The sequence below is a fragment of the Typha latifolia genome, chromosome 8, assembly GCF_019914945.1.
Source record: "Typha latifolia isolate L0001 chromosome 8, TyphaL0001v2, whole genome shotgun sequence".
Classification (NCBI taxonomy): domain Eukaryota; kingdom Viridiplantae; phylum Streptophyta; class Magnoliopsida; order Poales; family Typhaceae; genus Typha; species Typha latifolia.
The window spans coordinates 10,423,131-10,447,271 of NC_133093.1; the positions used below are offsets into that span (position 1 = coordinate 10,423,131).

The following is a 24,141-nucleotide window of genomic DNA, read 5'->3' on the forward strand; positions in this document are numbered from 1 at the left end:
AGGCAAATGTTGATATAGTTCTAAATAATTTTAAGATTTCTTATAGCTTTGCATTTTTACTTATAGTTTTGTTTTGTTTTTTCTTTCTTTCTTTGAGGGGGAATGCTTGTAGTTGAGTAACTTTTTTAATAATAATTAAATAGTTGTAAGCATGATACGCATATTGACAAAAATAGTGACATGGATTTAAAGGGCCTAGACAGACATAGCTTAATGGAGCTCCAAAGTGAAGTTACAATGAGAATCACTGACGTAAACACCGATAAACACTACTTATAACCTATTAATATAAAAAGAAGAGATAACAACCTAAATAAACAGCAAAATGGAAGCATGTTAGAGAAAGACAACGATAACAAATCTAAAAGTCCACAAAAACTCTACATTTTTATTAAAGAATCGTTGTTTCTCACAATCACACCTCCTCCTAGGTTGAGCCACCTTTAGGCTAAAATCAACAAGGAGGACGATGCTCAAGCTTCTTATACGAAGAAAGTAGTCCCAACTAAATCTTATCGGACACTAATCTTAAGGCGCGGGTAAGCATGGAAGGGAAAAAGGAAAAAGGAAAAAGAAATGAGAGATTTGAAAAGAGGGAGGATGGCTTACATGAGAGGAGGAAGGTGTCTTCCCTCTCGTGGAACGGTGTATTTTTTGTTGAGATAGATTTCCCTATACTTTTATCGATTCTAACCAAATACTATAACCAATGTGGATATTCGTTTACTATCCGCAACCTTATTCACCTTCCACGATCCGATCCGTATCTAAATCCGTTTTAATCGCAGCTCTGTAGTCGCTGTTATCAGACTCGAGCCACTCGACCATATTATCCTCGGCCGCACCTATCGTCCCACTTTTATCTCTTTCCTCTCCATCGGCTCATAGAGCGCAATGCAGCTTGGCGTCGTCGTCGATTCCGCTCACCTCCGTTTACTATCCTTCCCCTCCGGCTTGCCCACCTACAATTTGTTCATATCGAGGAGGGGAGGAGAAAAAAGGCGACATCTTTACTTGGTAATGGCTCGGAAAAGGAGATCCACCTCGGAGGGAAATCTCCATAAGGATCCGAAACGGGAGCTCTCACGGATTCTGAGGACGGAGGCTGCCGTCATAGGCGTGGAGCGGAAGGCGGTTGGCTCCGCTAAGTCCAGCCGCCTCTGGCCCAGGGCGGTTCTCGAGGCGCTCGACGTTGCCATCTCCAATAACAGATGGGAATCTGCTCTCGAGGTTAGCAAATTTCTCTTATTGATTGGTTCCGTTTTTAATGGAAAAAATCGTTCCTTTCTGAGTCTAGTGTGAGTTCTTTCTATTGGGTCCCCAACATTTCTTTGTATTGCAGCACTGATAATTCGAGCTACTTGCTTCGGAATTCTAAGGATCGGTTGGAATAAATGAATGATTTATCTGTTTGTTGTCATCATGGGAGTCTTTTTCTTTGTCATATGATAAATTCAAACACGAGGCATATCGTGGTGTGAAACTTTCAAGTCGAGTTGCTGATCTTTTCTTATCTTTCTAAAAAAGTTGGCCCTATCTTCCCTTTCTCTCTTCGAAGTAGAGGGACCTTTCTAGATTTTGATGCATTAATTTTGTCTTTGAGTAAATTTACTATGATATGTCTGATTTAGGTTTCCTTAACATATAGATCTTTGGGTTGCTCCGGAAGCAGAATTGGTATCGACCAAAATCTCAAACTTATGCAAAGCTGTTGACAATGCTTGGAAAGTGCAGGCAGCCGGAACATGCCTGTGCACTCTTCAGAGTCATGCTTTCAGAAGGGCATAAACCAACCTTGGATGTTTACACATCACTGATAGGTGCATATGGTCTTAGTGGTCTCTTAGACGAGGCACTTTGTACAATTGCTGAAATGAAGACTATTTCTGACTGCAAACCAGATGTATACACTTATACGATACTTATTAACTGTTGCAGCAAACTGCGCCGCTTTGATCAGATACCCACACTGATTACTGAAATGTCTTACTTGGGCTTAGAATGCAATGTTGTTACTTACAATACAATAATAGATGGATACGGAAAAGCTGGGATGTTTGAAGAAATGGAGAATTCCCTATCTGATATGCTTGAAAGTGGAAAATACCTGCCCGATGTATATACTATGAACTCTATCATCTCGGCTTATGGAAATTATGGAAGAACATATGAAATGGAAAGATGGTATAATGACTTTCAGCTAATGGGTATTGAGGCCGACGTCCAAACTTTCAATATCTTGATCAAGTCTTATGGTAAAGCTGGCATGTATGAGAAGATGAGGTCCGTTATGCAATTTATGAAGAAACACTTCATATCCCCCACTGTAGTAACTTTCAATGTCATAATTGAATGCTTTGGAAAAGCTGGAAATATCGAGAAGATGGAGTACTATTTCCGATTAATGAAAATTCAGGGGGTTAAGCCTAATTCGATCACTTACTGCTCACTAGTCAGTGGATACAGTAAAGCTGGGTTTCTTGAAAAGGTTCCTGCAATTATTAGGCAGACAGAGAATACTGATGTTATTCTGGATACACCTTTTTTCAATTGTGTAATCAGTGCTTATGGTCAGGCTGGAGAGGTGAAAATAATGGAAGAAATGTTCTTGCTTATGAAGGAAAAGAAATGTAAACCTGATGACATCACATTCGCTACAATGATTCAAGCATACAATGCTCAAGGAATGGATGAAGCTGCTCAGTTGTTGGAGACTGAGATCCCTAGAATTGGAAACAAGTTGCTGGTAGTTATCTACTTATCTTTATACTGAATCTATGTTCCAATTGGGTTCTGGTGTTGCACATTACCTGCTGAAGATCTTCTAAATTTAGCATGCTTTTTTTTTCCAATGCTTGATTTTATTATATTTTTCTAATTTTATTAGCTTCCATGATTCATGTGGATCCTTGGCTTGCTCTCATGGAACTCTATTGGGATATAGGCACCAGATTGTTAGGAATTGATATGTAAACACATTATGGTCACAAGGAGCACTGGAGCAAGTCATTGTTTGAATCAAACTCATCGGACTCCTATGTCTATCGACACCAGGACAAGCATAGTGATTCTAAGATGGCTTTCCACATCCTGTAAAGGTTACTTCTTCATCTACCATTTACCTGTCATTCATTTTTTTTCCTGGTTGGCATGCTCAGCTTGTATTTTGTTTTGTCTTCTCTATTGTTTGTTTTCCGGATATACCGAAAGAAAGAGAATCCACTAGTCACATTTAAATTAGTGCCATTGAGCATTTCTCAATGCCTGTTACACTGTTACTTTATTTCTCGATTCCTTTTGTTTCTAGAAGTGTAGTGTTAAGCTGATATCTTAGACTAAAGAGATGTTAATGTTGGCCTGAGATACCAGGCATGCTAGTGCAACTTTTTCATGGTTCTTGGAAACTTTGGTATATCAAGAGCAGGGGCTTATACTTTGACTTACGAAGCATAGAATAGCTAAAAGATTTCATAAAGTGGAGTTAAATGGTTATGAATTATGATTTTCAATATCGTTTTATTTGATTATTGAGGCATTTCTTCTGAATTCTTTCTGAAAGATTCTCTTCTCAATCAGGAGCTGAATTGCTGCAGGTATGGAGAATTAAATTAGCCCTCTTTGCAAATTGTAGTAGTCTTGTAGAGAATCTTCTGAAAAACACAATTTTTCATAGAGTGGAAATCGACTTTACGGTTCCTGATTCACAGGTAGCTGCATTTATTTTATTTATTTATTTTATTTTATTAATTATAACTATGAATCTCATGTGGTCCTTGTTATCCTGAAGGGCATACTCTGTTCTGGATATTTATCACTGAAAAATAATTGTGACTACATCCTATGCAAATTGTTAGCCCGTTTGGAAACATTTGATGCTAAGGTTGCATTGGAACTGGAACAATCCATATGATCTCAAGTATCATGCCTTAGGACGAATCTACAGCGCGATTGTCATTCCAATGGCTTCCTTCCCGGTGGCCGCTGTAACAATGAGGCTTAACAATTGTTTTAAGGACCTTCTGTTTCCAACTGGCTTGGCTGGATTTCGAAGACAAGGATTCTTTGGGGGAGAAGGGTGCGTCATTTTGATCTCACCCAAGATTGGGAATAAAGTTATTAGGTAACATTCGTGATTTCTCAAGTGCCATGTATTTGTGAAAAACTGTGGAACTTACCAACTAAAAGTATCATCTTTAGAAAACAAAAAAGGGTTTACATTCCTCTCTCTACTTTCCGCAAAACAGGAAGAGATGCATCTTAAATCTATAACCATCAACTTTCTAATTCAAGCACAGGGATCTCTCTATAGTATAGGTTATACAGGTATTCATAATTCCACCTCCAAGTAGAGGCTAGCTTGTGGATGCAGACCTGCTTCTTCCAGTGTCAGGCAATGCTCTTGTGAACCATAGGATGTGCGAGGGAAATTCGAAACAAGGATATAGTTCTCAGCTTTCAGGCAATCCAAGGAATCAACATAGTCGTAGAGAGAGCTGATGGTAGCTGAACTATAGAACCTCCTTTCTTTTCGCTCTCCAGTTGGAAATCGAATAAGAACCTGAAAAAAGTTGCAACATTTGCACAAACTCATCATCAAAAAGGTTTCAGTTTATTTCATCTACGTGCTTTGCACTAAGTACACGAAGGAAGTCACAGCTTTCATATGATACATTTCGACGGTAATTAAAGTCTACTAATACTAGGCATTTGACTTCAATATGTACAGGGATGAAAAAGCTACAAGAGTATTTAACTTTCACAGTCACAGCCATCAGAAAGAGTAGAAAAGAAGAAACAACCATGCAATCACATCCTGTGTATAATAGTTATGGAAGCAAATTTCAGTCATGATCAAGAACATTGACAATGGTCAAAAACTATCTAATATTTTACCAAATATTATAGTATAAGAAAAAATATTTCATTTTATGCAAGAGAAAAATCGTTGATAAATATTTTATGTTCTAAACTTCAAGAAAGAAAGGTATTTGTCATTTATCTTTTTATTAATCTTAATAATACTCTATTAGAAATATTTCTGAAAGAATTAGAAAATTTTAGCGGCCATTTAATATTTTAAAAGTTTCAGTGGCAATAATGTTAAAAAAAAAAAAACTAAGTAGTAATGGCAGCAGTACAGAAAATATTACACCTACTTGTGTAACACCGGGCCCTTTCTCAGGTTCAGCACCCAGAGACATTGCTTTCTCTTGCCGCTTTCTAGCAAGAGCAGCTTCTTTTTCAGCAGCTTCACGAGCTGCAATTTCTTGAGCCTCTTCTTCCTCCTCACGCTTTCTCTCAGCTTCAGCAGCTTCTCTTTCCAGCCTCTCTTGTTCTTCTTTCATTTGACGCTCTCTAGCCTGATTTGTGTTCAACGAAACAAATTAAATCAATAAACTATGTCCATATATATAAACAGATGTATTCAAGAAAGTGGAACCTAACTAGAAGTAACGTCATTGTATTAGTCTGAACAAACTTAGGTTAGTAAGAAAGTACATACTTGATCAGCTTCAAGTGCTGATATGTATTCAGTATCTTGCTCCTCTCTCAGAAGCCGGTTGTTTCGCAGTTCTTCAGCAGCAAGCCTTGCTGCTACTAGAGACCCAGTATAGTCTTCAACAACCCATTGAAGGATTGTAAGCAATTGTTCAGGAGACTTGGGTCCTTCGATCTTCAGAAAAACAATTAATTAGAAAAATAATTATGTCTAATAGGAAAATATGCAGCCAAAATGAATATTTGAAAGCAAAAAATGTTTTAGTGCATTCATCTTTAAACTCTTGAAAAGTTTACAAGGACCAGTTATGTGCAACAATCCATTAACCAAAGTGATGACCTTCAATCAAGTATCAACTATCACGTCAAAAGCTATTTGGAGGCATATATTAATAGCTCTAAATAACATTATTAACAAGAAAAAGATTTCAACTTCGAATTTCCTACCAAACAAAGAAACACCTTGGAGGGAGAAAAAAGAACAAAAGAGAAGAATTTTTTACCTGCTGAAGAAGGACAATCCCCTCATTACTGGAGGCCTTAACAATGCCACAGAAGGGAAAGTGAAACGCCATAAGCCTCTTGCTCGTCTGAAACCCCTCCGTTCTCCTTATGCTTCCTCCCCAAGCCACAAAATTCTCATTCAAGAACTCCGCCACCGGGGCCGAGCAAAGACAACCCTTGCAAAATTCCGCCACATCCTCGTGATCCGGTGAATGGAGGTAAACAAACAACAGCTTACACTCCCTCTGCGACCTCCGGAGTGCATCCGTGAATCCCTCATCCGCAAACCGCGGCACCACGCTGCCGAATTCCCTCTCAAACGCCGCAACGAACGCCGCAGCCTCTGCATCTGGCGAGGCAAACTCGATCGGACGGTCGGAGGAGTCCGGGAATCCGGCATATGGTGGGGAGAACCCGATGAGGTCGAGAGATTTGCATATGGCGCCGCCGGCGAGCCAGACGCCGAGGCCGACGGCGTCTCTGAGGAGGCCGATGCCGCCGGAGACGGCGTAGAAGGGGAGCGTCGCGAGATTCCAGGAGAGGCTGGATAGAGAAGAATTGAGATTGGAAAAGGAAGGGGTAATGTTACCGGAGGAAGAGTGAGAGGAGGTGACGGAGGAGGCGGCGAGGTCGAGGTCCCAATTGTGAGCGGCGAGGATCGCCATGCAGAGATCGGAGTCCTCGATGCCAGTGATATCTTGGAAGTAGTATAATTTGTCTATGGAGGCATCTGCCATTGCCTAGGGTTTTGGAGGAGGGTTAAGTGAGGAGAAGAGGAGAAAGAAGAAGACGACGACGACGAGGGACACAGATACTCTAGTTTAGTATATCCGTTTCTACAGGTTTATTTTATAGATTTTTAGTGGACACGTGGATGCACGAGGAGTGGTGAGTGACAGAGTGAGTCGTCTTACTAATAATTTAATAAAGGGTTTCGCTGTTTGAAACCCAAATCCTACAAGTTAACGAGTATCCTTCTCCTTACTGTAACACTTAACTTGAATTGCCAATATCTAGTAATCCATACTACACACAGCACAGCAGCAACATCATCGTACAGTTAGGTTAGGCAGTATGAAATTGCTAACAATATAACACGAAACTGTATTAGATAGCATTCATTGTATGATGATGATCAAATACCCAACATACTCGGAGCTGCAACACTTAAACTTCCTCTATAAGAACCTTGGATTGGGGCGTCTTCTTTCTTCCAGCTTGACGTAGAGGCTTGCCATCATGACCCGACTCGGAGAACAAAGCTTTCTCCACTCCAACAATGGCTGCCAGAGATGACCAGGCCTCCTCTGGCTGCTCGTGAACCCAGCACATAAGAAAATACAACTTCCTCTCAGCACCTCGGAGCTGAAGGCTACTCCGACTTTTCTCGGCCTTCTCCATCTTCTCAGTCTTGATCGATCTTTCGCCGGCTTGAATGAGCCTTCGGAGATCGCATAGCGAGCAAACGAGAGCATCTCCTCCCAAGGACAGCAAGGCTATGATATCATCAACAAGTCCGATAGCAAACCGGACACCTCCGGCGTGTCTATAAGCTGGTGAGCAAGCCTGCTCCAAGCAAGCTCCGAGTGCCTCTGCCACAGTCTCAGGCCTCACATCGGTGCCGAGAACCTTTGACATGCTCAAGACCACAGTGGTAGCACCAAATGGGTCAGACTGCCATTCTCCGTTGTAGAGACGAAGGGTGAAACAGTAGCTGTATAGAACATCAACCAAGTGGACCGCTAGGAGAGGAGAGGGTTCCTTCCGAGTCAACTGCCTGAGAGATGGCAGAGGGCTTTCTGGTCCAGGAGGGATTTCGCTGACCTTAGATTCTGCTGTACTTGATGGATATGTTCCACTCTCTTCATGCTCATGCATTTGTCTGATAAGCTGGCTTCCATCTGGGCTAAGAGAGACTGAACCAGCATCAGGCTTTGTCCACCATGGTGTCCATGGCTCAATCAATTTGCTGAGCTCACCAGAAGCTAAAGCTTTCTGAAACTGCTTGATTTCATCAGCAGAAAGGTCTTCCAGTCTGACTTCCTCACCTGTACAAATTAAATCACAATAAATTTGGGTATTAACATAAGAATGATTAGCTCTCCTCTATTAAAAATTCCCCAAAACAAAACCAACTAAAATTTATTCAGTTTATATAAACAGGTGCTGAGATCTATGTTAGTTTTATACTTTTGCTCAGAGAATGTTTACCAGAGGAACTACTATCCATGATGGAATTGATTAAAGGATTTTCATTATGTAGTTTAAGAGTTGGATAGGAAAGAGGGGGCAAAAACAGCACCTACCAGACAAAACCTTCTGAACAATCTCATCAGATAACATCAACTCTGCCAAAAAAAGCTTGATATATTAGAAAATAATCCTCTGTATATAAAATTTCATGATCTAATGAACTAGCACATGAATAAATCTGTGTATTAAAAAATTCCTTGGTCGCACAATATATAGCAAAGCAACTGTGTATATCAACATGAGACATTTCAATGGCTTACATTAAGGGCAGATAAAAGGAACAGGTAAAAAGCACAAATAAAGTCAAAGTACAAAAGAAGAGACTCCCGAATCAAGTTTTCGATTATTTTATGAGAAATGGGTTGCCATCATAAGCATAATTCATTACATGTGGTGCTTCTGGAAGAAATAAATTAACACCACAAAGTTAAGAGACCCAATTTAGGCAGCATACCATCTTCACCGTCAGAGTTCATCTCTTCCTCCAAGTGGAACCTTTTGAGTATGTCCAGCATTTTCTTCTTTGTTTCATCTTCTGGTTCTATTTGATGCAGCTCATCCATCACATTCTCACGCATGAAGGACTCTGTGCATCGAAGGCTGTGCCTCTATCACAAACAATCGAGCATATCAAATCAAATATTCTTAATCTTGTAATTAAGAATCTTTCCAGATCTCAAAGAATCTTCTACTTCAAATTCACACGATTCTTTTATTAATCGATACAGACGCCATTCTGGCATCCTTTAGTTCTTAACTCAAAGAAAGGGAATGTATTAACTTAAATACTGCACAAAACAAAGAAAAAGCGTACCTTGTAGCACTGAAGCGAGCAATAACGAGAATTGCATCTAGGACAAGTATACTGCGAGAATTGCTTCTGGCATCTACACGAAGGATATAAGATCAACGTAAAATTGCGGGCTTTGAGACCAAGAACATGCTCTACTAACAATGACATCAAACACAATTCAAATCTCAACAAAATCGAGTAGCAGCGGATCACTGTTTGGTCAATTAACTCAGCGCAGCAGCAATAGACTAGTATCAAAGAAACCAGGATAGGAAATTAGGGTTAAAAAGAAGAAGACGTGAGCTTACACCCGGCAAATAATCCTGGAATCGGAGAAGGAAGAGATCGAAGGAGCAGTAGCTCCTTCGGAAACCACCACCTCCTTCTCCATCTTCCACCTCGACGGCTAGGGTTTCGATCGGAAGGCGGCGCTCACCGCTGAAACTTTGGGGGTTTGGGAGAGCGTCGGAGGTTTCGGGAAGAATCCCGCGAGGAGTTGTCGGTTGCAGTTCACAGTTCGGGTGAGCCCGCGGTTCAATCATTCAAACCGGTGCACATTCGCCAAATCGGATGAGACCTAGAGAGGGGCTTGGTGGCACAACTTATTAATGAGGTTAGAAAATTAAAAATTGTCCTACGTGGCGACATAGAAATTACACATATAGCTTTACTAGTGCCATCAGATATTGTATATTATTTATTTTTTAATCTTGCTATTTAGAACGATACGAAAAAATCTCATAGAGAACTCCGGTATTATAATGAGGGCTGTCAAAATAGCTGGCTCAGCTCGAGTTCGACTCTGCTGTTTCATCAAGTTTTGCTCAAAAATGAGTCGGACCAAGTTTGATCTATTTACAAGCTGAGCTTGATCAAATTAAACTCGGCTCAATAAAACTTAATAATAATAATTTAATATATAATATTATATAATATATATGATTAATTTGAATATTTAGATCAAGATCTAGAGGCTCGTAATAGTACTATGTTAGTTTATACTTTTACTGCTAATCCGGCCTTATTTTAAGTTTGATCAGTTTCGATTTAGGCTTAAATTAATTCAGGCTAGAAATTACATAGTAGTTGATGCTTAAGCTTGAAATTGACTTGAGATTGTCTGGAATTGAAATAATTTCAATTCAAACATAATTCTATTATTAGGTCTGAAATTAATTTTAATTCAAGTTTATTAGAGCGCGGTCAAGTTACACCCCTAATTATAATATCCGACAAATTATGGTTTGCCCAATATACAGTTTAGTTTGATTTTAATTTCTTTTTTTATATATTTTAAACTTCAGCATAAAAATAATGGTATTTTTTTTAATCCCAAATATTTTTCATCATGAATAAATTACAAATTAACTAAAGTACTCTTAATATCTTTAAATCGGACTACATTTCTTATTGGGATAGCTAAGTTTTTTTTTTCTTTTTACATCTCAGATATTGATTGACTAATATTTATAATTTGATCAGGAAAGTTAGGCGCTTAAATTTGAAGTGCATAAAGTAGCTTATAATCGAGCCATATTATGGGGGATAAATTATAATTTCTCCTATAATTTATTTATCAAATCATTTCTTTCTCTGGGCGAGCTTGATCTCAACTGTGAAGTTGCTGTGTTATTCCAGTTTGCATGAGATAAACATGACTGGAATAAAAAGCAATGACAGATATACTTGCCTCAATGTTGAAAGAACTTGCTTCAATGTTGAAAAACCTATGTTATGAGACGACATTATCCATCTTCCGTTGCAGGACAAACATCACCAGTAGCTAGAAATAGGTGGAAGAAACGACGAGATGCCATTCTAACCAGAATTACAAACATTGCATATGGACAGGTTAAGAATTTAACCAAAAAGACTAACGCCCAAGAGCTCAAAATGGTTACAAGATAATGTACAACTCGATCCATCACCTCTCCTTAGCCTTGTTATCTGTATCTTACCAAGCTGCACATGCCACATGCTAGTTTCTTTCATGGTTTCCGAGAAATGTATACAGTAGATAATCTCAAGGGAAACCGAGTTATGCACCAACATTGCCTCCATCCTAAGAATAAATGCATATTTACTGAGATCATCTGCATGTTATCACATTTGACCATTGTGTTACCACATGTACCCTTCCTGTATCTTGATGGCTTGGTTTAATTCTAGTACCAACATCATGGTGCTCTTTTCCTGGGATCTACTCAAGATCTTCTAACAACTGAGTTATGCGCGAGAACACTGCAACATATCAGTCAGACCAACTGGAAATGATGATATAGGAATTTGATGATGACTTTTGAATATCGGAGCTATATTGATGCTTTTGTCAACCTTAGTTGGCCGGTCACTTGATTGAACACTACTAGTTTGCTGTAGTAGTTGAACAAGTGATAGAAATATATCCAGCCTAGTCACTTCCCTGTTTGCCTGCAGCTAAATTAAAGCTCTTATTTCAGAAACAATAATGAAGTGAAGCACAGATCTGCTCAAATCATATGTTTCTTCAGAATTTTACCTCAACCAAAAACCGTGCCCATATCTTATTGTCACGAATTTCCATCACTCCCTTCAAGATTGTCAAGCCGAATCCACGTACAATGTCTGCTATCTCAAGAAAAAAACCCCGTTCTTCACATATCATCTGTTTGGGGAAAAGAAATGAGAAATCTCATGATGATAGACGATGACAGTTAAGAAGTTTATCTGTGAGCTGCACTTTACCTCAACTAGCATCTGACCAGGGGGGTTGAGATCCTCGACAATAATTGGACAGACCATAGTTTGACCAGCAACTTCATAAGCCCATGTAGCACCACCTCCAGTGCCGCCACTTGAATTGTCTTTCAAGACAACACCACTCTCAGCGCCAATCATCTTCAAAAATTAGAAAAAGAAAAGGAAAATTGGAGCAAACATTTACAGCTCTATCAGAAAGAATTGAAGTATATACTGAAACTGGATATACCTTTGGCTCATCAGCTTGTTTAATTTTATCTGCATACTTGGTGACACTTTGCAAAAAGATCATGTGCTTGATTGTGCGGTCCAGCAAAGCATCAATGCTACACTGTTGTATCAAATCAAATAAAGATGATAACTGTTAAGCAGTTAAAATCAGAGGAATATCATAAACAGAAGTTGATAAGCTACCTTTGCACCATCTGGGACAATTTCTCGTAATTCCTTCACACGATCTTGAATCTGCTGTCGGTCCTTCGGCCTAGGTCGAGTACTTTCCCCAGGTTTAGCTCTTTTCTTAACAACCTTGATAGCTTCCTCAGGCTTCTTTGGCTGTTTAATCTTAATACTATCAGTTTTCATGCTGCAACTATCATCAATCCATGAAGTAACATGGGACATTGCACGTGCTTCAGTTGGGAGTCCATGCAAGACATTGCTAGATGAAAGACTGACGGAAGGAAAGCCCACAAGTGGAGCTTGTGTTTTGCAGGCTGCATGGCAACCCATGCTAGAGATTGGAGGAAACTGATGCTCTGTATAAAGACCAGCCATGGGCTCAATATTGGTAGTAACAGTATCAGCAACTATAGCATCCAACAGTTGTTCGAGACAAGAGTCTGATGATAACCCCTTTCCAACACCTGCAATGGGACCCATGTCCAGCTCCATGACGTGGTCTGAATCACTGACACTCAAATTTGGGCAGTTTCCAATGTCTGGCATTATGATGTCCTCCCAGCAATCCTGCATAAAGGTGCTAGGGTTCAGATCCAATCCCATACTACCAAACAAATCCTTATCACCAGGTAATTGAGCTGTTGTTTTTAAAGAGTGGTTCTCAGGAATTCCTTTGCCCAGGGAGTTCAATGCTAGCGCACTGGAGTTCTCAACTGCTCCGCTAGGTAATCTAGTCACTGAAAAGCAGCTTCTCCTGTCACCTTCAACTAATCCAGATTGAAAGGAGCCGAGGCACGGAAGATTATCGTTTATTTGGGGAGTAAGAAAAGTCTTACCCATTTCTGGTAGTTGATGACCCTGACTGTTCAGATGGTTAAGGGGATAACTCCTAGAAGGACAAAATGAAGATTGCTCCACATTATGAACTTCAGGGTAAGAGGAAGTAGTATCTGGAATTTCTGAAACAAAATAAGGCACTTCGCCAAAATGTTTGGCTTTACAAAGATCACCCACAGAAAAAGGATGGATAGATGAATTCTGGGAGTCTAGCAACTTTTCTGCAAACTGTAAGCAATCTTTACTGCTTTCAGATGATCTTGTACCAGTAGCATTGCATGATCCATATGAATTATAAGATACAGATGAGCCTTCATGTTGATGAATTCCACCCAAAGAAGGAGAAGAGAAATCTGTAGCAGTAGAAACAAAGCTAGGAAACCCTTGCACTCTGATCGGAGATGACAATCTGTGCTCCATCATTGGAAGACCAACTAGGCCTCCAATAGAAGTTGTTTTCATGTAGGTTGCAACTTTGTTGTTAGAATAATTAGAATTAAGTTGTGTGCTAGGTCCCACTTGTATTTGAGATTCTGCCATGGTTGCATTCGGTTGATTTCTGGAGTGGCATGAGAAAGTGTTATTGACACAGGATGGCTTCTGAAATGAGTTGCAGAATAGTTTCAGTGCACCTGTAGAACTGGAGCTCACTGGCACGGCTACTACATAAGGATTTGTGCTGCTGGTAGCGCTGCCATGAGATCCAGAAGTATGAAATGTCCCTTCATAGATATTATTAGAAGAACAAATGAAATCCCTTGATGACACTGTCTTCATTAGATTGTCTTTGCCTATTTCAATTTGTGATGAATTCACGCTGTCATAGTGTTTACAAACATTTATGGGAGAACTGCCAGAGCCATGCTGGTCATATGTGTGCATATTCTCATGAGCATCCTTGACCAAAACTCCTGTCGAACTAGCTTTCTGCTCAAGCAAATGCTTAACTTTGTCAATGAACTCCAAGCTTTCAGAAACCTGATAAAAAGATTTAATGATAATCAGAAATTAAGTAATGCACAATTCTAACTTAACTCAAAAGGACAGTGAAATACTAAATTACTGTCCTTAAGACCCAATATCTTGCTTGCAAGCATTTTCATAAGCACTAAATTTTGCTGGTGACATTTTTAACCTTTTGTTATACTTTTTCCTCCATCACAGAACCAAGAATCGGCAATTTAAGTATGGTTTGGCAAATTGGCAGCATAAGGCACTGTTACTAGTGACAGAATTTCAGGTACTAACCTTCTGCAGTGAACCAAATTGAACTACACAACTTGATGGCAAAGGTATGACCACAATAGTCTGCAGATAATGCATCGTTATTAGTAAAAACTGTCGTGAGATCCATAAAGCATGTATTATGAAGTGAACCTGCATCTGTCACTACTCACTAGGCAGATGATAAGTAAATAAGGAAATACCTTTATTCCAGCCAAGAACTGACATTGCCACCAAGTTGTACCCTGGAAAAGAGTAAACTTCATTAAACATAGAAGACAAATTTTAAATTTCTATTACTATAGAGTTCCCAGTAATCCAACAATGTAAGATGACATTAAGTCCTGAACTATATACTTTTTCTCACTACAAAGATAGTTTCATTCGTTAATTGTAATGAGGAAGAAAAGACCAAAAAGGTGAAGCAGTATGTAAGTATAAGTGATTAAACAGAAATAAAATGTAATTAAGCAAGGTAACTTAGACTTACATGCATCTTCAACTTTTATTTCTTTTTCAGATCCTTTCGTAAAATACTAAGGCAAGTTATAAAGACTTAGGAGGCAACAAAATTTATGATATTAAAACTTGATTACTAAATATTGGCATATCATCCCACTATAAATGCCTAAAAGAATTGCTCAATCTAGAACTTGTGTAACTTTTTAGAGCTAGCAATGATACTCTGCACACAATATTCTGGTGCTGAAGGAGACACGTCCAGCTGTACCTGAACCATGTTTGTGCTTTCAATGATGCAGGTCTGACTCAAATCGACACCATAAGTATCGGAGTACATCAGCTCATATCTGCCATTTACAATTGCTTCTCCGATGATTCTGCAAAGGAATACAGGCGATTAGCTTGAAAAGCACTTATTTCAAAGTTATGATCACTGACAGATATATATGCATATATTACAAATAACCAACTAAACAAAGATGAACAACTCAGAGAACTGCTTCACAAAAAGAAAATAAAATAACAGAACTATGATAGTTGAAGTGCATTTAATATTGGAGTCAAATTGCGTTATTTTAAAAGATTGATCAACTATAGTAACTGACACTCATCAAGCTTTTTAAATCAAACAAGGAAATCAGTCCAACTTGGAGGAAGAAATAAATGAAAAACTGAAGACTGACAATATAAATAACCGCTAAATTATCTATCATACCCTTCTCCAACTACATGAGCCTGATTAAGCATCTTAGCTACCACTCCTTGAACCTCCTCTTCAAAGTAGCTATCTTCCACTATCAGCAACCTGGAATATATAAATAAATTAGCACTAGTTAAGAGTTTCTGGGCCAAAAAGAACAACTTTTGCCCAAAAGAATCTCTGAAATTTGACTTGAATTAGATGGATTTTCGCATGGAGTATAGATATTAGCAACATGTTTTCTTCCTAAAGATGTGATCTCAAGTCCTAATCATAACGAAGTGAGGCACATGTAAACCTAGAAAAGCAAAAGGTCATTAAAGAATTAAATCCGTAGAGAACTAAAAAGGAACAAGTAATAACTGTTAACTCCATGACAAAAAACTCGACGCATTGTTAACTATCAACAAACAAAAGACCCAGAAGACGAGAAGAGCAAAATGCTATTTTAATCTTGAAAAATATAAAGAGGAACGTGAATTTTAGTTACAAGTTACCTACTACACATTTATCCCATAGGGAAAAAAAATGCTTCTTGAAAAAACCAAGGCAGAAATAGCACCAAAGAGAGGGGAAAAAGGGGACAAAGCTAAGATTCCACAAAGCCCTCGAATATAAATCCAGAAACTTCAACGATGAGCCCAGAAAGCACCAAACGCCACACTATACACAGACAAAGAGATCACAGCCGTCGGTTACCGCGGATCACGACGATCAACGCGCCAGATCACCGCATACGACCACCCACCGCCGCGGCACAGCTCGCCGAGAGCCGCCCTCTGCTCCGGCGCCATCACCGCCTCCCAGCACGATTGTCGATGCAGAAGTGGTGCAGGGAGAGAGAGAGAGAGAGAGAGTAATGGCTGAGCAGTAGGATCTTTCGCTATTTAATGGTAAGGGGGAAAAACCGGGCCGGAGCGGGGGGAGGGGGAGATCGGGGAGTTAATGGTAAGGAGAAGAGGGTATTTATTGGTTTTAGTAAATGGAGATGATTTGGGCGAAGATATCGGCGACGTTGAGGAGTCGTTCACGGGGGGGGGGGGACGCAAGAGGAGTAGGATCTTTCGCTATTAACGTGGAGGTCAAGTGACTAATAAATATATGTCCCTCCACGCGGATCTTCTTGGTTGCTGCCGGTTGCTTACCGGCTATAGTCCGCTTCCCTCCCTCACGCGGATTTGAACTTTAAAAATACTTATGCAACATAAGTTTATATATATATATATACACACCATCTAAGCACACTGAGTTTAAATTCTACCTTAGGCGTAGCCTAACATAACTATGATAAGTTTGGACTAACTTTTAGATTTTTTTTTTTAAATCTAAAAGTAGCATGAATCGAATTTATGATATTAGGATAACACCATCTCGCAGGTACTAACTTGCTATTTTTCACCACCCACTGTCTCCCTCCACTACCCTCAAAAGGGAAGGGATTGTCCATCATACCACATAATGGAAGTTAGGACAATTGTACATTAGCACTTTCTTGAACCCCATCAGGTAAGGCCCCCTCCCTTTTAAGCCAAATTAATTAATTAATTAATTCTAAACAATGTAGGAATCTTGACTCGGCCTTTAAAAATTATACATATAAAGATAAATATATATATATATATATATTTCTGACCCATGGCCCAAGTTGGGTGTCCCTAACCTCAATTTGCAGCCCTACAAAAACCTAAGAAGCTTTAAGCTTTTTCCCTTTATTTAATCATCTTTTGGGACCACCCGAGTGATTATTATGTTCATGCTAATTCAATCATATTTGCTTTTTATATGATTGAGAGCCTACCAAAGGAATATATTAACTTGTAAGGAGAGAGGCTCCTTCCATTCCATTGTTTGCATATATATGTCTGTGTTGCAATTATTCCTTGGATGTGGTCTCGACCACCCCCTTGGGAAACCCTAACCTGCCTCTCATCATCATCATCATCTTCTAGCTTGATAAAGCTGGGTAGAGAGAGAGAGAGAGAGAGAGAGAGAGGAGAGAAGGGTCCACCATTAGCTAATATAGACACAAAGGTGTTCCCATTATTCTTGGCACCAATGCCTATAAGTTTGTCTCCTCGAGCTTTCACAAGTGTTCCTTTTTCATCATGGCCGTTCATATATAGCAACGTCATTGGCATCAAAAGCTGCATGATGCGCGCTTTCCCTTGATCAGCAATCAACATGAATCAAATCAAATTTAGCCAATAGAAGTAAGATTGATACAAGTTTGTTGTATATATATATATATATATATATATACATACATACTACATTATACAACGTCTAGATCAAGCTATGCATGCATGGGAATCTTACGACTGGATGGTCAACAGCTCTATTTGTAAGGTACCATTTGGAAGCTATTAAGAGAGCTTCCACGTTCCCATATTGCATATGCCATCAGGCATCCGACAGCATGCATGCATAGCCTACTATATAAACTGACGCATCTAATTAGCCATCTATAGAAAATTCTAAGAACTAGAAGCCCTTAATGTTGTTTTCAACGCCGTAGAGATCAGGGAATGCCTTTTAACAAAAGGAATAGAGTTGTCCTTCAAAAATGTCATATTGTATACAGGTTTGAATCCAAGACTGGAGGCCAGTGTTTGGAAGCTAGTTGAGACCCAAATGGGGCATGCAATTGAATGCGAGTTGCACTGCTAGTGTGGGGATTGTTAGGATATATACTGGTGATGGCCTAAGTGGGTCAGGGACCAACCTAGGAGGGAGGTGTATGCCAACTTGGTATCTGCTTCTTTCTGAGAAAGTGAGTAAAAACTTGTGATGTTTGTGTGAGCTCTGACCATCTCAAAGCTGCTGAGGGTACGTTCTTGAAGGGCTATAATGGCTGGAATATTCAAGTGGTTTGCAGCAGCACAACTTGATCTTGGGTCAATGGTCTGAGTCCAAGTGGCTTAAGCTTTCTCCCAATACAACTTGCATGAAAAGAGAAGCACTTCATATATATGCAGAGCACACTATATTCCTCGTATGAACAGAAGTAGACACATTCACAGTTCCGCACCTTTTTTTAAGTACTCGTGCTCATTAAGGGCGTTAATAATAATTAATATTCCCTCGTAATCTGGTGTTAATTTAATAAACTAACTACGCCCAAACGCTCAGAGAATGTCGGGCCAGGGAGGGGAACCGGCTTTTGCCGGTAAAAGCGCCGGCGTCTCTACTGCCGCACCGTTTTCGGGGAGGCTGGTTCGCCGCCCGAGTCCTTTGACGCGCCTTGCCTTGGGCCCTTGGCCATGGCCATGTGGGTGGGAGGCAATGGGGATAAATGATGGCAATCCGGATGATGATGTATTAATCAAAGAAAAATAATAATATTCCGGACGATGATGTGATAGTAACGTAAGCAGGAAGCCAGTACACATAAACATATTTTATTAAGAAAATTAATAATAATTTTAGGTCACTACAGTAGTCTATGTAGTTATCCAAATAGAACCGGGTCGGATAATTACGGATGAATCGACTATTCAATTTTATTATTTAATTAAAATTCTAATTAATTCGTTGAAAATCGTCCGACTCGATGAGTTTCGCAGACCGATTACCTAATTGCTACTGTCTTTCGTCGAGCTTAAGAATAGTCAGTGAGCTTATAAATTATCAAGAAAATGTTTCTCCAAACTAATTCTCATCTCATTTATATATCAGAAAACGTTAATTACCTCTCTTTCTTTGTAATCTAGACCTCCAATTTGTGATCAACAGTTTAGATCTCAACTGTAGGATCCCCAGCCCTCGAATTTACTTCGTGATCGATGGTTTAGATCCTAACCGTAAGATCCTACACTGAGTTACTAACTCAAGTGGATCTTTTGGATCGACCGAGTTCGACATCATAAAAGTGATAAATCCAATAAAAGTAACACGTGAGAAGAAAGGAAGGCAAGAGAGATACAAAGAGATAGAAGAAGAAGCAACACTCTTTTATCTTCTCTATATTTCCTTTCTGTTAAAATTAACATTGACGGCCAGAATGTGTACCAGTTTGGACGGAAAAATGCCGTCCAAAGTACACAATCATAACACATATGTCGAGCAGCATCGGCAACCAATTTTTATTAACTTCACTCTAAACAATTAACCAACTCTCAGAGTTAGTATTTTCAAACAAAAAAATGGAAAAAATTCTTATAGAGTTAGTAAATATTCTTCCATTTGACCAACAAGATCGTTTAATTAAATCTAACTCCATATAATTATTGTAAAAATATATATATATATATTTGGTAGTTTGATAGCTTGGTTCAATGGTCGGTTCGATTGATGACTTAGCGGTACGGTTACTAGGAGGAACAGTTCAGCAGCACGACGATGTTTAGTTTGAAGCAATAATTCAATAACGTACACGGTTTGAAACTTAAATTATATAACTTAATATATGAGCTAAAGCTTGATAGGGCTTGAATGCATCTATATTTAGTAAGAGTTGGTTTTTTGTTTAACTCATATCTAATGTTATGGCTCTTGAATTATTAAAAAAAATAATTAAAAACGTCACTCTAAATAATCAAACTTTTGTAAAATTAGTAAGACTCTTTTCCTATGACCAACGAGGTTATGGAATTGACTCAAACTCTAAATAATTATTATAGAAAAAATTATTTAGTGATTTGATGGCTTGGCTCAACAGTTTGGCTCGATTAATAGCTTGACAGTGTGGTTGGCTAAGATGAGCAACTCAGTAACGCGATGACTCTCAATAATTTTTTTTTTAGTATCATCATGAGTGAGATTTTTTTATAATAATAAATTTTTTTAGTATCATCATGAGTGAGATTTTTTATAATAATTTAAGCAATCATACGCAGAAGAAAGACGCATATAATTTAGAGTCAGTATAATTATTTTTTAAAATAAAATATATATAACTTTTTCTATATTTTAAGAAGAGGTATACCATAAGTTAAGTCTTGTATAGTTCTAAATCTTCTGATTTTAGTGAGCTAATAATATGAGAGATAAGCAGTATACCTTTATAGGAAAATACGAATAAAAGCAGCAGAATAGCATCAAAAGTATTTTATTTCCCCAAAATTGAGGGGCCTCATGACCTGGGAGATTCTCAATCTCGCACCCTAAGTGTATTTTAATTTACAACATTAAATCTTTACTATTTCTTTTTTTTATTATCAACGTAGTATTTCTAATTCGATCATATAAGAACATATAAATGGACAGGGTATGAATCATAATAAACGTATAATATAGGGTTTCAAATGAAATAAATAAAATCCAAAAGAACAACTTATCTGAACACGAATAAGAACCGGTTACCGGTGCTTTGTTCTACCCAATCATTGATTACGAATAAAATTATCCCGTTTCTAGGTCGGTCTCTCTCTAAAACTTCCTCATCAAGTCATCTCCTTCTCCTTTCTCCATGTAATAATCCTGACCAGGCTCTCTCTTTCCTCTACTCGATCGACCCACTTCAATTTAGCCCCCGTAATCCTATATATCATCCTTGGTCTTTATAAATTTGTAGCTATATCCGACTAGAGGAGCGACGAGAATAAAGGAAAGCATAAGGGATGGCTAAGCTCTACGTGCAAGCTCTTCCACCTGTGGATCTGAACAAGAATACGGAATGGTTCATGTACCCCGGTGTTTGGACCACCTACATCTTTATCCTCTTCTTCTCGTGGCTCCTCGTCCTCTCCGTTTTCGGATGCACACCAGGCATGGCCTGGATCATCGTCAACCTCGTCCATTTTGCGGTATGCCTTCTTTGCCTCCTCCTTTGATTACCTAGTTGTGTGATTAGCTTAGTTGTTTTGATGGTAGTGGTGGATTGGTAAATCTTTCACTGTTTCTTCTGTTAGGTTTGGTAAATTTGGGGTCTTTAATCTTTTGTGTGGGTTTTGGGTGTCTGGGTACTTCTGTTTTCATTCATATAGATGTCATGCATGGTGATTGGTTTGATGTTGTTCTGTGATGAGTTGATGAATCTGTCGGTATTACGTTTGTTGGTTTTGCCAATTTGGGGTCTTCGAGATTAGTATATCCGTTTTGCTTACGAATTGGGATGTTGGTCGATTGATTGGATAAAGGAAATTGGTGGGGGGACTGAAGGACTGAAGAGTGATTATATTGTTTCAAGCTTGATTCACATGCTTACGTCTGGTTCATGTTAAATCGCGAAAAGCTTCAAGTCTTTTGTAGGTCTTCTATGAGAGTATGGTGTTTGCCGGTTTTGACACTTGATTTGCTTTGAGAGAATCATGGGGCTTTTTCATGGCTGAGTTGAAACAAAGTATTTAAGTCTGTGATTTAGTTTTGAGTTCTAAAATCAATTTTGGTGTAAGATTTTGTTGTCCTTGCGGAGTCAGATGACTGTGACAGGCTCAAGTTGATGTAGTGGATTAACTGATACTATGTTGAAAACTGGATCTTAAACCATTGCAGTTCATTCTTAAATAGGTTTGCTGTAGTGAAATTAGAATGTGTTCCTTGAAAGTGACGCAATAATAATCAGCTAAAACCAACCTGCTATGGTTCCTATGTCATTACCATCTTGAAAACAGTTTTTCTCTGATACTTGGTTGTGTTTGGATGATGCCGGGGAGCATTTTTGTACAATTTGGTGATTGAAATGGAAGGCACGATCTAGAAGTGTTTTACTCTCGTATATGTACAAAAATTTGTTGCAGATTTTATGTTCTATTCTCAGTGAAGAATCATGCAAAGAATAGCTTGTTCCGGCCTGAAGGACGTAGTAGTGCACAGCGCTCTTGGTGTGAAAGACATACATAGTTGGCCTTATAACCTTTACTTATGCAGTTCCATTTGTTTAAAAAATTGCAGGAGTTTCTCTTTTCCATTTTTGATATCCAGCAGGTTATGTTTATGTTTTTTTCCATTTTGGTGCTCTGTTCATTGCCCTGCTTATGAATTCTTATGGATTTCACATCTCTTACGTTTTTAATTTTGCGGACAATTTTATCTTCCGGCTTTCTTACTTTCCTGTAGATATTCTGATGGAATCTTGCATTTCAGATCACTTATCACTTCTTCCATTGGAAGAAAGGAACTCCATTTGCTGACGATCAGGGTATCTACAACACACTGACTTGGTGGGAACAGATGGACAATGGGAAACAACTTACTCGTAACCGGAAATTTCTGACTGTTGTACCTGTGGTTCTGTAAGCAGTCTTCATTTACCACTTATATATATCTAGATTTGAAATTTATTAATTTTATAATCACCAGTTTGATAAATTGCAATTACCATATACTTATTCTGAAATGGTCCTTGTATATTATTGTTCCTTGGAAACAAGAATCAGTAAGATTTCTTTTCTTTGTTTTGGATATGAATTAGAGAATCCTGCAAAGAACACACTTACAATGGACACCACCAGTGTGAAATTGTATGGCAGTAGAAAGAATTTTTTTTCCAAGTAAATGGTTTGTTTTTCAGGCAGATGGAACAAAGATGGAAAATGCTTATGTTACCTCATTTTAGCTTTTTGCATATGTTATGTTACTGATATTTGCTTAGGTATACACATGCTCATATACCTAGTTTAAAAATGTTCACTTACATTTTAATCATACGATATTCTAGATATAAGATAGTTGTTGATGTTCTTGTAGTTATATATTTTGTACTATGCCTTGAGAGCTACATCTGAGCCAGAGTTTGGAGCCTTTAATGAATTAACTAATATGTAGAGGGATTTCTGTCTCTTCCTATCAGGTACCTGATAGCTTCGCACACAACGGACTACCAACAGCCCATGCTTTTCTTGAACACTATTGCTGTGCTTGTGCTGGTTGTCGCCAAATTACCCAACATGCACAAGGTTCGCATATTCGGAATAAATGCAGGCAATTGAGTCCCTTTGGAAAAGAAATCTGTTAACATCTTTCTAGTTAATCGCTGGAAAGTTTACAACCTGTTTAAAGGGGCATACTGGATGATCGATGAGTGTTCTTAGGCAGTAATCTTTGTACAGATTTAACCTGTAAGAATCTAGAAATGTTGCTGTTCTCATTTGTCTGATTCTTGTAAACAGTCTGTAGACTGACCTTCTTTGGTAAAAAGCATCTGTTGTGTGTTACCATGTACAGTTCTCTCTTATTATGACACATGTTTCACTGCTACAATTTCTGTCTCATTTTATGTCGAGCTGTCTGCGAGCATGCAGAGAGAATTTGATAAATTTCCAAGAAAAAGAAAAGTGAATTGATTGAAAATAGTTACCATAGAATCCAAGTTCTTCATTGGTTTGGTTAGTTCATAACATTCGCACCTAATCTCCCAGAAAGCATTTAAATACAATAAATTATGTGAAGTAGAATAGTAGATATTCCTCTCTCTCCCCCACACTGCTAGGTTGACATCACTGTCCTAATACCATGACAGCAAATGTACCACACTTTCCTTAATAACACACAGAAATAGGCTATCTAATCAGTTATTACTTATAAATGAAGCTTAACATCAAGAGAATGAGGAAATAAATTCCTAGGGGAATGTTTTGTGGGGCCCCAACTTCCTCCAAACAAGGGGGATGAATGTATGAACAAGGGAAGTGACTTCCATATTATTTATTGAAAGAGAAGAGACATGGAGTCAGGTAAGTAGGGGAGGTGCAAAGTGCACAAAAATCCAACATGGAAATGGTATGTGTGGGGAAAGGAATCATTAGGTGACAACTTTCGGTTGAGGCAGGTGAACTGGTACTACCAATTT

General features: G+C 38.7%; 5 protein-coding genes across 9 annotated transcripts; 2 read left to right on the forward strand and 3 right to left on the reverse strand.

Annotated features, from left to right (window-relative positions):
• Window positions 1-810: 810 nt before the first annotated feature.
• LOC140793245 (pentatricopeptide repeat-containing protein At3g53170) lies at window positions 811-4,284 on the forward strand. Its single transcript, XM_073144614.1, has 5 exons — window positions 811-1,230; window positions 1,649-2,746; window positions 2,945-3,098; window positions 3,577-3,707; window positions 3,788-4,284. The coding sequence occupies exons 1-3, from the start codon at window positions 895-897 to the stop codon at window positions 2,957-2,959; spliced, it is 1,449 nt and encodes a 482-aa protein (XP_073000715.1). The 5' UTR covers window positions 811-894; the 3' UTR covers window positions 2,960-3,098; window positions 3,577-3,707; window positions 3,788-4,284.
• Window positions 4,172-6,878, reverse strand: LOC140793246 (plant UBX domain-containing protein 10-like). Its single transcript, XM_073144615.1, has 4 exons — window positions 6,003-6,878; window positions 5,504-5,674; window positions 5,157-5,360; window positions 4,172-4,558 (listed from the first exon to the last, which is right to left on the reverse strand). Exons 1-4 carry the CDS (start codon window positions 6,738-6,740, stop codon window positions 4,328-4,330), a joined length of 1,344 nt encoding a protein of 447 aa, XP_073000716.1. The 5' UTR covers window positions 6,741-6,878; the 3' UTR covers window positions 4,172-4,327.
• A 106-nt stretch (window positions 6,879-6,984) lies between these two features.
• On the reverse strand, window positions 6,985-9,628 carry LOC140793248 (uncharacterized). Of its 2 annotated transcripts, XM_073144616.1 has the most exons (5): window positions 9,358-9,628; window positions 9,071-9,143; window positions 8,711-8,864; window positions 8,310-8,351; window positions 6,985-8,051 (listed from the first exon to the last, which is right to left on the reverse strand). In XM_073144616.1, the coding sequence occupies exons 1-5, from the start codon at window positions 9,438-9,440 to the stop codon at window positions 7,171-7,173; spliced, it is 1,233 nt and encodes a 410-aa protein (XP_073000717.1). In that variant the 5' UTR covers window positions 9,441-9,628; the 3' UTR covers window positions 6,985-7,170. The 2 variants fall into 2 exon arrangements, with proteins under 2 accessions (XP_073000717.1, XP_073000718.1); XM_073144617.1 differs by lacking the exon at window positions 8,310-8,351.
• A 1,215-nt stretch (window positions 9,629-10,843) lies between these two features.
• LOC140794132 (transcription factor EMB1444) lies at window positions 10,844-16,430 on the reverse strand. 4 transcript variants are annotated; one of them, XR_012110068.1, is made up of 10 exons: window positions 16,113-16,430; window positions 15,429-15,518; window positions 14,982-15,090; window positions 14,455-14,496; window positions 14,276-14,335; window positions 12,203-14,005; window positions 12,018-12,119; window positions 11,774-11,892; window positions 11,568-11,693; window positions 10,844-11,479 (listed from the first exon to the last, which is right to left on the reverse strand). XR_012110068.1 is itself a non-coding variant. In XM_073146010.1 (10 exons), the coding sequence occupies exons 1-10, from the start codon at window positions 16,205-16,207 to the stop codon at window positions 11,276-11,278; spliced, it is 2,784 nt and encodes a 927-aa protein (XP_073002111.1). In that variant the 5' UTR covers window positions 16,208-16,430; the 3' UTR covers window positions 10,844-11,275. The 4 variants fall into 4 exon arrangements, 2 of the variants coding, with proteins under 2 accessions (XP_073002111.1, XP_073002110.1); XR_012110067.1 differs by having other exon boundaries at window positions 10,844-11,485; XM_073146010.1 differs by having other exon boundaries at window positions 11,774-11,926.
• Window positions 16,431-20,712: 4,282 nt separating this feature from the next.
• On the forward strand, window positions 20,713-23,552 carry LOC140793328 (uncharacterized). Its single transcript, XM_073144742.1, has 3 exons — window positions 20,713-21,157; window positions 22,437-22,585; window positions 23,143-23,552. Exons 1-3 carry the CDS (start codon window positions 20,972-20,974, stop codon window positions 23,279-23,281), a joined length of 474 nt encoding a protein of 157 aa, XP_073000843.1. The 5' UTR covers window positions 20,713-20,971; the 3' UTR covers window positions 23,282-23,552.
• The last annotated feature ends 589 nt before the right edge of the window (window positions 23,553-24,141 follow it).